This window comes from Gobius niger (assembly GCF_951799975.1).
Source record: "Gobius niger genome assembly, chromosome: 2".
NCBI classification, from domain to species: Eukaryota; Metazoa; Chordata; class Actinopteri; order Gobiiformes; family Gobiidae; genus Gobius; species Gobius niger.
In genome coordinates, this window is record NC_136853.1 from 164,648 (window position 1) to 179,950 (window position 15,303).

Here is a 15,303-nt window from a genome sequence, read left to right on the forward strand (position 1 = left end):
CTCGGCCCATGAGTGAGACAGGGGACGTGTCTGAAATCAGAAAAGAATGCTGAATATCTGTATTTGCAACACACACTTCCGAGGAAGCGGACACTGGCTCAAGGAGAGATACTCCTGCTACTCCCATAGTCGCTATGTACTCGTTTGTTGGGCTACACACATGATCATTATTGACTGCAGATAGCGTGGCGCCGCTGTCCACTAAAACATTTACTCTTTCACCATTGATTTCGACTGGTAAAACGGGGTTTTCAGCTGGATTTTTGGAAAGTTGTATTTTTACAGATTGAATTATGATGTTATGGTCAATTTCACCATCTTCATCTGTTTGTTCACTGTCTGACTGACTGGTGTATGATCCTGCTCCCTCGCGGCGTCTCTAATCTTGCATTGGTTCTGAGCCGGGCAAGGCCGGCAGATGTCTCCCTGGCTGATTAGATTGGGAATTCGGCTGTATGGAGAAAGTAGGGCATGCACGCAAGTAATGCCCCGTTTCCCCACAGAGAAAGCATTTCAACCTCGCCATTCTTGCTGCCTTTTTGCGTTGACCCTTTTTTAAAGGGTTTGGGTTCACCAATTGTGCCATTTGAGTTTGGTTACCAGATGGGGGATTAGCGGCTGTGAAAACGCCAGCTCTCTCCATGGCAAGAAGTTTGTCTATCGTTACTTGCCATGGCACAGTTTCCCACTCCACTACAGCTATTTTGTAGGCCAGCTGGGCCTGCTGGGCTAATGCATTAACCATATAGTGTACCTTTAGGAGTGGGTTTTGGTTGTCATCACTATTGAGGCCTGAATATTTGTTCCAAATTTGGTCAAAGCGATAAATGAATTTGACCACAGGTTCGCTCGGACTTTGTGAACAATTGATCACCTGGCTGAAGTCCGAGCGAACGTGTGATGCCTTCTGCACAGCTCTTTTGAAATCATCCAACCATTGCAACATTGTTTTGTTTGCGGGCCAATCGCCATTGTCATCAGGCTCAGGAAGTTCAAACAACTTCATGCAGTAACGCCACTCGAGTTTGTAAGCTCCCTCCAACAATTGCCTCGCATCCATTACCAAGCAGTTGTAATTTTTGCATACCTGAGAAAACCAGTTGATAAATGTATCGGGGTCACGCAGCGGATCAGGGGATCTATCAATCAGATCCGTTATCTCCGCAGGTGTCCAAGGCTTGTTAACTCTAACATTCCCAATTCTAAACATCGGAAATTGCTGGATTGTGTCGCCTTCGTTTTTTGTTTGTTTGTTTCTAGTGGGGGACGCAGTTCGGTCCCTGAGCTGATAGCGCGATTCGGTGACTTGCCCGTCGGTCTCATCTTCACTATCTATGTTGTGTCTCTCTTTTTTCTCCCTTTTCCCTTCGCCATTAGTTTTAGCCTTTCTCTTTCCTGCTTTAGCTATGGGCTGCTCTATGCTATCTGAGCTAGAGCAGTGCGGGAGGGGCGGGATGTTTCTCCCTTCGCGTGCGTTATCAGTGGTTAGAGCTTGAGTGTGATCTGGGTCAGGGGTGTGAGGTTTGACTTTGGGCCTAGCACCGGCTGCTAGTTCAACTGGTGTGGCGTATTGGGGACCATGTGACACGGAAGGCATGTTTGGAGATGTGGGGTTGAACGTGGATGTTGCAATTTGCGTCATTGTATCCGGTGAGTGAGGTGTCGGGGTTGAGGAGCTCGTGGGGGGCGATATGTAACTGCTGCTTGCTGCCTGGTCACCCAGACTTGTGTCTAAGGTTGTTGACTGCAAACGGCTCGTTTGCACCCCTGCCTCAATGTAGCTCACCGGTCTTTTTTGTCTTTGAATTTGCATGTCACGCATCGCTGCTGTGCATGTAATTAAATCATCAGTGGTTCGAGCTGCTGCAGCTAGTGCAGACCTTACCGCTCGATTGGTCTTAACGAACTGATGTTTGACTTCCCTGTTTTGAGCGGTCAACCCCACACTCCGCAGATGGATCAGGAGCTCTTCGTACGTGTATGGTTTGTTGTGTGCTTTTGCAATCCACGCATATATAGCAGCTGTAGCGGCTACGCGTGGGGAGAGCGCCCTAAGGTTTGGTCCCCATTCTGAGAAGTCTAGGTCTAATTCAACCATGAGGGGGAGGACCACCTGCTTTGTGGCCTTAGCTCCCGCCTCTTGAATCAGTCTCTGAGTCCTGTCGTCAATTCTTGCATCCAGAACACACTCATCCACTCGCGGATTTTGCAACGCCGCATCTCTCCAAACGCTAAAGCATTTTGCAATGTAACGCCTATCTGGTATAAGTTCGTCAACATAGCTCTGCACAAAATCCATCAGGCTAAAGCTAAATGTGCCTTCATAAGGCCAAATCCGGTGGGTTTCATCACACAACATGGCAGTAAATGGGAAAACAAATTCCCAACCTTTGGTACGGCCCACAATGCCAGCCGGCATTCTGGGGGAGAACAGCGCATCGCATTTAATTTTGTCAATTTTTTTCTGCTGGGATTATTTCAACCTTGGGCTTTGGGGTGCACACGCTCTCTTTGTTTGAGTCCATACTGGGGTGAGTTTGTTGTCTGTTATGGTTAACCTTGGAAGTGGACTGAGAAGAACCCATAGCTGTAACAAAATCAAATTCACAGTTTTATGGCAAACAAAGCTTCTGCTATTGCATCCAGAGGTATCGAACACTTCGTTTAGGGAGCGTCCGTCTAATAGGTAACGTGCATTGGTTGATTCCGGAGCTCACAGTTAGATTCAAGTCAACACGTCAAGCGACCATAGGTTGTATATGGTGCAGAAGTGTCCTCTCTTTTGTGCACAACTCAAGCGATGTCAACGATCTCAAGGCTGAGAGAGATTATCCTAGGTTTCTGTCCCAACAAACATTAACATCAACAGCAACTCGATTTCCCTCAATAATATTCAGGAGAAAGCAGCAGCTGTCATAAAACCACAAACTTCTATGACTACCTGTTATAGACAACACTAATCAGGTCTTCACACAGCCTGTGGCCACAGTCGTAATCCGACTGCGAATTTTACTTAACCTCCAACTGTTTCAGCAATAAATCACAAGGCCTTTGTAAATATTACCATCTCAATATTCAACACTGAAGTTTAACACCAGCGTAGCACAAAAACACACGTAGCTGCAACAAGTTGTGCCTCTTGGATCCATGACAATAATTACAAACCAGCTTTCGAGCAAAACAGGTGATTTTCAGACCTACTCTAGACCAGAATGCAGCCTCATGGAACTTCACAAATTGCAATAGCTATTTTCTGTGGGTCTTGTGCACGTGAATATCCAATCGAGCGGTAGCCTGAACCTTGATGGTTCTCCCTACCTTCGATTGGCTTCGAACTCCAGAACAAACCAAATACACTATTTTTGCACAATCATTGCCTGTGGCAAGAGAGGTATGTTGTGATTGTTGTACGCCAATTGGTATTTATCCATTTTAGTTTTTGTTATATCGGACTCTTTAATAAATTCCCCACACAATAGTCTTTTTTAATCTGTCAAGTCTGCATCTGGTAAGGCAGTCCAATCTCCATTTTTGTAAAAGAAGAAAAATCTGCACTTACCAGATCAGCTTTTTGTAGACACCAAAGTTCGTGACGCCAACTGTTAGGGAAATACTAAAGGAGTCCGGAGGAGATGTGGATGGAGAGACGGGACACGGTCTGGATGTCTTACATGTTAGAAGTTTATTACCGTATTACAGGCCTGGAGACATTTGAACAGTCAACACAATGTTCAGAGCATTGATCATTCAGAGTCTGGGGATACTTCCACATGAGGAGAGCTATATAGCCTCGGTTAGACGTAGGCACTAACAGTCTACCTCTCGGACAATGTGCCACGTTGACTAGGCCACAAGTCATGTAGAAGGTCGGCGCCTGAATGTTCCCCTTTGACAGTACAATATGATAAGATTCGAAAGGAATGTGCTATGGCCGAATTAACTCTATAATTCTCCATCAGCCATGATAGTTTGATTTATTGATTGATTGATTGTTAGCATTGAGGCTTCTTTTCCTAACTACTTCCTAACTGGCAGACCAATTCGGACGCTTCTTATCATGGCGGACGCTGACACACATCCGATTTGGCGTAAGAGCTCTTACCAATCTGCTCGCTTCGGAAGGGGCCAATGTTTTGTGGGCAGGCACATGCTGACACTATCTAAGATAGTATTTATTTTCACCTACACAGGATTGTAATGGCCGTCATTCAGTAAGGAATTTCCAACATGGATCTCAGCCCCCTCTAGCTTCTCTGCACAGCAGTCTCCTCTGTTGGTGACGGTGATGGAGGTCACAATGTAGTTCTCCAGCAGGTCCACTCTCCACCAGGGGTTGGACTTAGACATTGTAGTTGGATTCACGATTTCCATCAATGGCGTTGGAGGCTGCTCCCAAAATGTGAAGGCTTCTGTAAGACTGGGTAGCTTTGCCACGAAGAGCAACAGTTTCTAAGAAAGAGTGAGAATAAATGATAGAAGCCTTAATATTGCTCAGTGAACACAAACATCTGCTGTATATTAACACTCACACGGGCGGAGCATGTCTTCACAGTAAACAACACAAACAAAACAGTGAGGCACTTCATTTTCCTACAAAAAAAATAACAATCATATATTGATGCTGCATATGACATAATGATGTGCCCTTAAAGCAATACTGAGTAACTCATGCCCCTAGAGGCCATGAGCGCCACTGCAGGTGTTGTAACATGTTTTTTTACTCATTAATTGTCCGTGAGAGTAAATCCTACGCTGACAGAAAAGACAAAGGGACAGAGGGAGATTGTTCATCCAATTACTCTATCGAGATCATTTTTTTCACTCAAACTTGGCTGTAAATACTGTTTGAGTGGCGCTAGCCCGCAGTTAGCTTTGCCCATTAGCCTGTGTTGTGGATTTTCTTGCTTAATAAAGCTTAAGAGATGTTTGTCTAGTCAAGATGTGAAGTTTATTACACAATGCATTGCGGAGAGGGTTACACATAACGCGAGTTCAAGGTAAGCTCTGCCCTGCTCAGCTTTGGCATCACCTTATGAAGGTGAGCACCAAAGACAGAGCAGCAGGACAGGGGTCATACACAACAAAGGGAAGCCCAGAAACACAGAGAAATGGTAATGCAGTTGGAGATGTTAATGCAGCCACCAAAAGGCGCTTTCCATGGTAATGCATCATGGTGGCGTTTGGAGGCAGAAGGAGATCTTTGTGATGTTGAGGAGACGGGCCTATTGGGGCCTATTGGGTAAAGGAGCGAGGGCCTCGTCTGGAGTACAGGAAGAAGCCGGTCTCTCTACGTGGCTTAGTCAAAGGCCCAGCAGGGTGCCAGGCAGCATGGCGCCAGTTTGGTTACCAGCTTAACTTTAACTAAACTTGTCACAACACCTGTTAGCTTCTTCTTCGAGATTCCATTAGTGTGTATTGCACCTGTAACCTGGTGGCAGCGAAGTTGCAAATGTGTTTTTCTGGCCAGGGTCACCAGGAGAAGATGAAAGACCCTCCAATCATCCCATTAACACTTGTATAACCCCCAGAGGCACGACGGAAAGGATTTATGAAGGTAAACAAGTTACTTAGTTTTGCTTTAGGACAATAATAATAAAAAAAAAAAAAACATTTCCCCCCCTGGACAGTTGAGGCTTTTTCCCCGGGGAATCCCAACTCCCAAAAAAACGCCTGAAATATTGAACGTGAAACTAGCAGAGAATCACAAGCCTTTAGGAAAAGTCGTTTAAAAAGGTTGAGATTGAAAAGAAGTACTTACCAAATGTGTGTTAGCGTGTTGTCTACATCGACCGGGAGCTATTTGTCTGACTATTTATGAATGTGTCTTATCTTAAAGGAATAGGCCACCGTTTTTACATACTAAAATATGTTCTTACCTCACTTTAGACGTGTTAATATATCCCCGTCTGGTCTTTGTCCGTGCGCTCACACATACGCAGCCTCTCCCACATGTCACATAGCTCCGAAAAAGCTCACGATAGAAGCTACCAAGCTCTTCCACGTGTTCCCTATTTAAATAAAGTTACGTGAAGTGTTTTCATGCGAAGTATATTTACACAGAAATGTAACATGTCGATTTTATAAGCAAATAAAAAGGGGGACTATATTGTGAGGCGTAATGATACGAGGAGTAAAACGTCCGCGTAGTAACTCCTAAAGGTTATTGACGGAAGTGAGCGGGGGAAGTCTTTAGGAGTTACTACGCGGACGTTTTGCTCCTGTATCATTACGCCTCACAATATAGTCCCCCTTTTTATCTGCTTATAAAATCCACATGTTACATTTCTGTGTAAATATACTTCGCATGAAAACACTTCACGTAACTTTATTTAAATAGGGAACACGTGGAAGAGCTTGGTAGCTTCTATCTGAGCTTTTTCGGAGCTATGTGACATGTGGGAGAGGCTGCGTATGTGTGAGCGCACGGACAAAGACCAGACGGGGATATATTAACACGTCTAAAGTGAGGTAAGAACATATCTTAGTATGTAAAAACGGTGGCCTATTCCTTTAAAGTCTGGTTCTTTTGAGCCCATTTCAAAGTACAGCATGAATTATTACACATTATAAACATTGGTATTTCAGCTGTTGAAACAATTACACACAAATATTCTATTAAGTCTCTTTGATCATTTGCACAAAACGTATGTCCCGTCATGTCTCAAAGGGACCATGCAGAGTTTAAAAATGTTTAAATTTTGTATTTTCCTCCCCCTACTTAATGTCCAATAGCAGTGATAAACATTCATTCACTGGATAAAGTGGAAATCTCAATGTGGTCATGAGCTTCTTCCTAGTTATCAGTGATTGGAATGGGCCAGATCAAGCTAGATCTTAAGACCAGATCTAAACCAAAAACTACACAACTTTATGCAGTAAGTATAAATGGCATTTTATTTAATGATTTAAAAAACAAACTCAGAAAAACACCATTTTGAGAAACACTGCCTATGTGTTTAAAAGAAATTAACCAAGTAACAGTTATGACTTACACTGTATATTCTAGAAGCGCTTCATGGAGCACACGGACAATCCTATGTCTATATTTAGACATCTTATGGCATGGCTCCTTTTTGTCCAGCAGGCTCTGTAGGTCTTTGGGGAATTGAGGACATGTGAAATGTAACGGTAGCCTCATTTTGGATTTGTTTTATTTATTATTAAGAATACGACCCTCCATGCTCTATGAATTTCAGTTGTTTAACGCTAGTAGCAGTCCCAAGCAGGCTAGGTAGCATTAGCAAACCATTTGACGCTGACAAGCAACCTTCATGGTCACATCGTCTGAATTTTTGTGCCTCTTCCTCCATAATATTAACACCCGACTCCTGTAGCTTCAGAAGAAGTTCCTCCGTGGTGAAGTCCATCTGAAAAGTTTGAGAGCGGAATGTGCGCGCGGGGCAGAAAGGAAATGGCGGTGAAATTCAAATCTTTGTCGGGACCGCGCGCACAAACCGCACAACTGCACTGGTATGGACTGCATTACAGGCTGTATGCACAGTTTCCCCACGTGACGTCTTCCTGGACAGTGAGCAGACGCTGGACTTCCTGTCGCTGATCGTTTACTTTCACAATTAGCAGGTTCCCACACAAATAAAGAGATACTCAGGATCTGGCTAAGGACGAGTTCATCATTTTAACAGAAGAAGAACCTTACATAACATTTTGGCAAATACTTTTCTCTATTGATGACAACTTCCGCATTTGAACATTCAAGCAGTCAATGAAACTCATCGCCGTCAACATTATCATTACAGAGATTTACAATAACCACATTTTCTGTCAATGCCTTTGTATCGGCCACTACTTTTGCCAGTCGATTGTTTCCGGTTCTTAAATTACAAATGTCTGTGGGAGACATTCTCACACAAAAGATACTTTTCTAATTCAAATACGGTTTTAAATTCCACATAGACATCACAGGACGACATAGCGACACATTCTCCTCTCCATTTCTGTATAAACTGGTCCTTTAGGGTTTGTTCCACTTTGAGTTTCCGCCAGTTAACATTGGTGATTTTCTGGGATCTCCAAATACAGGAGAGACCGCAGTCATCGAGGACCTGTTTCACCTGCAGTAACCATGGAGACGTGTATTCACCTTTTCTAAACAAGTCCAACAACAGGTTGTACATTTTGTGGCTGTACTTGGTTTCTCCAGAACCCGATCATTCTCTTCTTAATCATTATTGACAAAGGGAATCGTCCCAGCTCCCCGTACACCACGTTACTGCATGTGCTCAGTTTTACTTTTAAGATGTATTTTAAAAACCGAAGATGAATTTTCTCAAATACTTCCGATTTTTCAAAGCCCCACACTTCACATGCATACAGCATTATGGGGCAGACTAACTTATCAAATAATTCCAATGCAACATCAATTGACAAATCAAATTTCCTTTCCTGCTAGGACTGTAAACATAGCTCTTGTAGCTTGTGTTTGTAGCTCTGCATTTGCGTTCTTGAAGGAGCCATTATAATTAAAGAGAACACCTAAATATTGAAAACATTGTACAATCTCCAGTCTTTCTCCATTGCATAATACATTTAATTTTGTGCCATCCACTTTCCTGTGCCCAAATACTGTTACTTTAGTTTTGCCACTATTAATTTCTAATTTCTAATTTTTTTTTTACAATATTCGCACATATAATTCAAGGCTCTCTGTAGCCCTTCTTTAGTTGTGGACATGATGATGGTGTCATCCGCATACAATAGCAATAGATGTTTAAGGTAAATCTCTATTGTTGAATCACCGATGTTAACAGGCTCACATCCATTCTCCAACAAGTATTCCTCTAGATCAGGGGTGTTTCAGCTGAGGGCGACTTTAAGAGCATTAAGTTGTTTGAGGGCGACCAGTTAAAAACAAATCCTAAAGACTTAAACGTACACTGTTCACTTATAGGATATTGACCCCATATTATATTAAAATAGCTTTATTTTAAACTCATACTGAGTCACAAGAACCGAAATAACTGTAATTTTAAGAATTAGATTCAAGAAAATGAAGTGTTTTACACCTTAGAAAAAGTCCCAAGGGCTACTGGACATGCCCCAAAGGGCCCCTGGGTGCCCGCGGGCACCATGTTGGTGACCCCTGCTCTAGATCATTCACATACAAAGCAAATAACAGTGGGGATAAATGTTCTCCCTGCCTGACACCTCGTAGACTCACAAATGCCTCAGATTTTGCACCATGTAAATAAACACAAGATTTTACATTGTCGTACATACTTTTCATTACTGTCATGAATTTACCTTTTATACCTGTTTTCAACAGTTTATGCCACAAAGTTTCCCGCCAAACCGTATCGAATGATTTCCTATAGTCAATGAACAACTTCTTTTTAAAGCGAAATTACTTGTTTCAAAAGGAAAATGTGATCGATTGTAGAACAGTCCTTTCTGAATCCAGCTTGATTATCGCACAGGATTAAATTATCGTTGCAGAATTTACATAATCTTGCATTTAATATATTGGTAAATAATTTACCCAAGCAACTCAAGAGTGTGATGCCTCTGTAATTATTACAGTCATGTACATCACCTTTCTTTTTATATATAGGCACGATCAAACCAAGAACCCAATCCTCAGGGATTATTCCACTGTCCATGATCTTATTAAACAAAATTATATACACTGGGGCCAAAGTATCTGAAGTATACTTAATATATTCATTAATTATTTGATCCACTCCAGCTGCTTTTCCACTTTTAAGTGTCTTGATAGCCTGTGTAACTTCTTGGTAACTCATACGTTCATTTAAGGCACTACAGTTCAAACCCATGTCGGGCATATTAATACCATTGTGTATTTGTTCAATGTCCTTAAAATGATTATAAAACTCTTCAACAGAGATAGGACATTGTTCTTTTCTCTGTTCGGATTCGGAGAGCTTTTTCCAATACACTTTGGGATATTTAGACTTCAGATTCCGTAGTTCTCTATTAAATCTGACTTTACTGTCTCTATTAGCTCTGCGTAAAACATTTTTGTAAGCTCTACTTTTTATTCTTAAATTTTCTGCAGAAGTAATAATTTTTTAAATTCTGTTCTTTTTCTTTGCATCATTGTATTTGTGTCTTTTTTGTTTACAGTCATGATTAAACCACACCTTGTTATTGATCTTAGGTTTGCATTTTTTACCTTTATAGACTTTTTTTGGAAATGTGGCAATGGCACAACTGCTCCAGCCACATCCGAACTTTTACTCGCTGTCCTTTCCCAAATCTTGAGCTATCGCTTCATCTCTGTGGGACCTGCTATTTTTTAATGGGAAGAGAGAGCGGACAGGAAGGACAGCGTCTGGTTCACTGTCCAAGCGGAAATCACGTGGGGTCACTGTGCATACAACAACATTGGGTGTTGTGGGGCGTGGAAAGACACATTTGAGAGTCAAACCTGATCAGCACTGACATATTTATTTCATTATTTTAGCCCACAAGCACACAATTGAATGGGTCATAAAATATTCAAACCTAGAATGTTTGGACATACAATATTACATTTTATGTAACGCAAATGTGTGCAAAACAATTGAGCTACATATTGTAAACAGTACAGTGAAAAGTCGACCTTACCACTAATATTTAACAGCTTCAGTATATACAATGGTAGAATAACATGCATTGTACCCCTATGTCAAAGAACAAGGGTACAAATTAGGGCCCTTTCATCAGTGGGAACAAATTAGCACCATTTAAGCCCATAAAGGGTACATATCAGAATATTGTGGTTCAAATTTGACCCATCGAGGGCACATAACTAAAAATTCTATCTTAAAGAACATAAATGTACCCTTGCGTACCCCTTTTTCTAACAGTGTAGAGGGCCCCATGAGCACAGCCAATCCCTCACGTGCTTCATGTGAGAGAGAGAGAAAGAGAGAGAGAGAGAGAGGAAGGATAGCAAGACAGCAGCAGGTTCAAAAAGTTACTGAAGTGGTATGTTTTAGCAGCCTTCATTGTTTGGCATGCAAATGTCATAGCCAATTGAATTGAATTTGTCTGAATTTCAAAGAGGACCAAAACCTTGTCTATATTTTGGAAGTTTTTAGTGTTCGGTACTACTTCATTAATGTGCTACTGTGGTTGTGTGAAAACAGAAGGCTGCTTAAATCATCAAACTTTGCTGCCGGTGTTTTTCAGTCAAGTGCCCCTTCTCAGTCTGGTTAAGCCTGTTTGTTTTGTCTTTTATATCTGTCCTTTCAAAGAACAATATGATGATCCAAGGATTTTAATGGAATGAACACATGTTACATAGCGTGCACATGCTGTTGGACGTGTTTTCAGTCCAGCACAGAGCCGTAGACCTCCACCTCACACACGTGCAAATACTCTGTTCGTCCTGGGATCACGATGTTGACGTATCGACCGTCCATCCCGTTACAGTCGAAGCCCTGGGTGAAGCCTCCAGGGATACTAGAGATCACTGCACACCTGAGAGGAGAGACCACACTTTAGGAACATTCAGAACAACAAAGACTTAAAGCCCTACATTGACTGCTGGATTAAAAGTCCTATATTTGTGTTTCAACACTTCACCAGGGTTTGCCAATGTTGACCTGATTTAATTCATAAAGTAAAAATAATCAATCAATCAATCAATCAATCAATCAATCAATCAATCAATCAATCAATCAATCAAGCAAATGTTATTTATAGAGCCCTTTACAACACTCAAGGCGACCAAAGTGCTTTACAATAAAACAACATAAAATCCACTAAAAACATTCACACAACCAAACAATAAAACAGGTCAAATGTACTAAAAGTGTGGCCGTGCTAAAAGTGTTAAAAGCCAGTCTGAATAAATGCGTCTTGAGCCTGGATTTAAAAAGGCCAAAGTCAGTGATGGTGCATATCCTTGTTGTATTTCGGTGGACGGTAGACAACAGCACACAAAATAGGGCAAGAGAGTTCTAATGTAAACAGCTGTACTTCAAAACAGGAACACATATTTACATGGAAAGGCTTGAATGTAAATTTATCCTTGAAGACTGTGGCGACTCCACCTCCTCGACCTGACGCTCGCGGTGAGCTGAGGAAAGAGCAGTGAGGGGGGAGGAGCTCAGTGTAGGCGCTGTCATCACCCGGTTTAATCCACGTTTCCGTCAACAAGAGAAAGTCCAGCTCACGTGTTAGGAAGAAGTCATTTAGAATAAAAGTTTTGTTTGTGAGAGACCTCACATTAATGAGCGCAATGTGTCCAAGGCAACAGGACGGAGGTTTACCCGCACAGAGCCTCGTCTGCAGACGCGGACACGGCACGGGCGGCTAGAGTGTACGTAGCCAGTGCCTGGGACAGAGCGGAGGCAGCTAAGCTCCGAGGAGCCCCGAACGATGAAGCCACCATAGCCCCGGGAAATCCGCGTGAAGTGGTCATGGGTCGAAGACTGCGCCAGGTAGGTCTCAGTCTAACAAGTTCACCACTTCGCTTCCCCCGCTTTCTGTGGCGGCGTTTGCGAGGAGGGGTGACAGGTAGATGCAGCAGGTAGTGTGGCCCAGGAATGGTGGGAGCGTCTTTGATTGTCCACTGCTGCCAGAAGTCGGAGATTTTGTCACACAATTGCGGATATTCAGAAGTGTCTGGCACCAGTAGCGGCGACACATTTTTAAAGAAAACTGAAATTAACAACAATAGCAGCAAAAATCTCCGCAGAGATTGACGACATGCCACGCACAGCGGCGCCATCTTCAGAAACGACTTGACAAAATAATAATAATATTAACTAATTAAATAATATTAGCTTCGCCATTGCGATTGACTGCGGAAATGTGGGAAGCGAATGCAGAAGTTGCATAAACTGTTCAAATTGCATAAATTGCTTAATTTGCATGATCTAATTTGCATCAACTGGTAAAATGCATAAAATGTCATGTTGCATAAACTGTATAAACTGTATAAACTGCATAAACTGGTAAATTGCATGAATGGGTTAATTTGCATAAATTATGTAAATTGCATAAACTCTTTAAAATTCATAAATCCTAAATGGCATAAACTCTTAAGTTGCATAAACGGTTCAAAATGCATAAAGTGGTTACTTTGTATAAATTGTTAATATTGCATAAACGTTTATATTCCATAAACTGGTCAAACTGTTGAAATGGCCTCAGTGCTTGATTGGCAGAAGCTGCACAAATGGCTGAAAGGCCTGGAGTTTCCCCATTGGCTGGATTCCCCCATACACACTAATGGCCAGGTTCACATACACACTGATGCAAAAATTTCAAACTCTCGTATAAAAAAACTGGAAAACTGCAGAAGGACAATTTTTTCTCAAAACCCACAAGTTGCATAAGCTGAACATGCACAAAGTGCAGAAATTGCATAAAATGCAGAAAAAAGTGCAGAAAAGCATGGATTTGCGGCAGCCCCATTATAAGTCAATGGGAAAAATCTCCGACATTTTGGCCAATTGCGGAAAAACCGTAAGTTGCAGAAGTCCCAAAAGTAATAGCACCCTTCTCCTCAACATGCGGAACGTTTTGATGCTTAACTTGCATAAATTGCACAATTGACTGCAGAAGAATTCCGCAGTCAATCAATAATAATTACTACTATATAACTATTGACAGTTATCCGAGCAATCCTACTACAATCCTTCTGAATTTTGAAGTCACTCACTCACAAACAAGCGTCTTAGACACAAAGTTATTAGTTTTCATCATTTAAAAGAGTTGAGAAGAGAAATTTCCCCACTTATAAATTATGCTCGAAATGTGAAATTGCATTAGTTTGCGTAATTTCAGTTATGTTCATTTTATTTTTTGTTTTTTTAAAGACTCTACCAAGACAAAACTAGATGGGCTTTCATAGAAAAAGAGCCCAGGAGCAGGACGAGAGAGTTAGTTGTGGCTCTAAATCCCCGGGTGGGCACTTCAAGGGGCCTCCACACATCATAAAAATAAATGAGTTTAACTATACATTTGTGTCTGCATAGTTTGCCTAATCACTAGAGTTTGCTAAATGTTATGTAAAAAAATGTGAAATAAAAGAGATGATCAAACCCCGACCTTCTAGCTGTGAAGCACAAGTGCCAACCGCTGTGCCACTGTGCCAACCAAGGGCTGCTCCAGTATATTTGCCTTTAACTATGTCTTTTAATAAATTACCTTGGGTTATTGTTGCCCTGGTTATCAAGGGAATCTCCGATGCGGATCTCAGCTCCATTCAGTCTTTCGTAATTGAAAACTCTGTTGGTCACCTTCACAGAGAACACCTTCCGTGTTTTGCCCAGGTCCAGTCTCAACCAGGGGCTGAAATCATGTTGTGTGTGTGGGCACAAGTGATAATCATTGCTGATGCGGTTTCCATCAATAGCTAACGATGCATATCTTTGATCATTCACAGATGACGAGGAAGCTTTTCCAAGGATTGCCAGATTCTCTCCTGTAAAATGAACAAACACAAATATTTCCTCTGTGGTAAAAACATGTGTCCACATACAATGCAATATGTGACCGATCGTTAGAGTGTAGTCTCCAAGCTTTTCGACGATGTGTAGCACATGGAAATCTGATCATATTTGACCATTTAGAAGACACTTGAATTTAGGCCTTCAACAAAGTTTGAAGTGAGTAAACGGCTTTCAAAGCAGAGCAGTTCTCACCTCTCTCTGCAGCTGGGGTGACAATAAGGCTCATTTACATCTCATATACACAGCCAAACCCCTGTAAATAAATGTCTCTTGTCTTGCACAAGTTGGTTGCATAGTGGATATTCCTCTCTCAAACACGCAGACAAACTCCTCTCACATTTGCCAGATTGCATATCACAAACACGCACACACATACACACTAGTGATGCGCGGGTTCACACGCCCTCTCCGCAGGCCGCTGTACGCACATTCATTGTATACGGCCAGGGGCGTAGCACCAAATTCTGGGCCCTGGGTACAAACTATCTTGGAGTACCCCCCCATATGAAATTCACAGTTCATATTCTATGTTCTTTGGTTTAGTGGTTTGACAGTGCAGTTCAATATAAATATAAGTAGAATATAAATATTCTACTTTCATTGGGCCAGTTGAAATGGCTAGTTTTAGGTAGAGCATAATGATTATTAGCATCACATTAAACAGGAGGACTGAACTAGGGACATGGGATATTTGTGCTGAGAATAACACATGTGTGACTTTAAAATAGGCTTTAAAATGTTCTTTTCCAAAAAAAATATGATACTATGTTGTCTCTGTGGCCACAGGCCTGAATGCAAAACTCAAGGGCTTCAGTCTGATTTAGTCTCACCATATTTGAAGCCTATACCTTTAAGTGTATTGTCAGTAAATTGTTGT

The 15,303-nt window shown here is 41.9% G+C and overlaps 1 protein-coding gene across 1 annotated transcript; it reads right to left on the reverse strand.

Moving 5' to 3' along the window:
• Positions 1 to 11,006: 11,006 nt before the first annotated feature.
• LOC306959953 (fucolectin-5-like) lies at positions 11,007 to 14,652 on the reverse strand (the record flags this gene model as incomplete). Its single annotated transcript, XM_079552211.1, has 3 exons — positions 11,007 to 11,442; positions 14,122 to 14,398; positions 14,619 to 14,652. The coding sequence occupies 3 exons, from the start codon at positions 14,650 to 14,652 to the stop codon at positions 11,292 to 11,294; spliced, it is 462 nt and encodes a 153-aa protein (XP_079408337.1). The 3' UTR covers positions 11,007 to 11,291.
• Between the last annotated feature and the right edge of the window lie 651 nt (positions 14,653 to 15,303).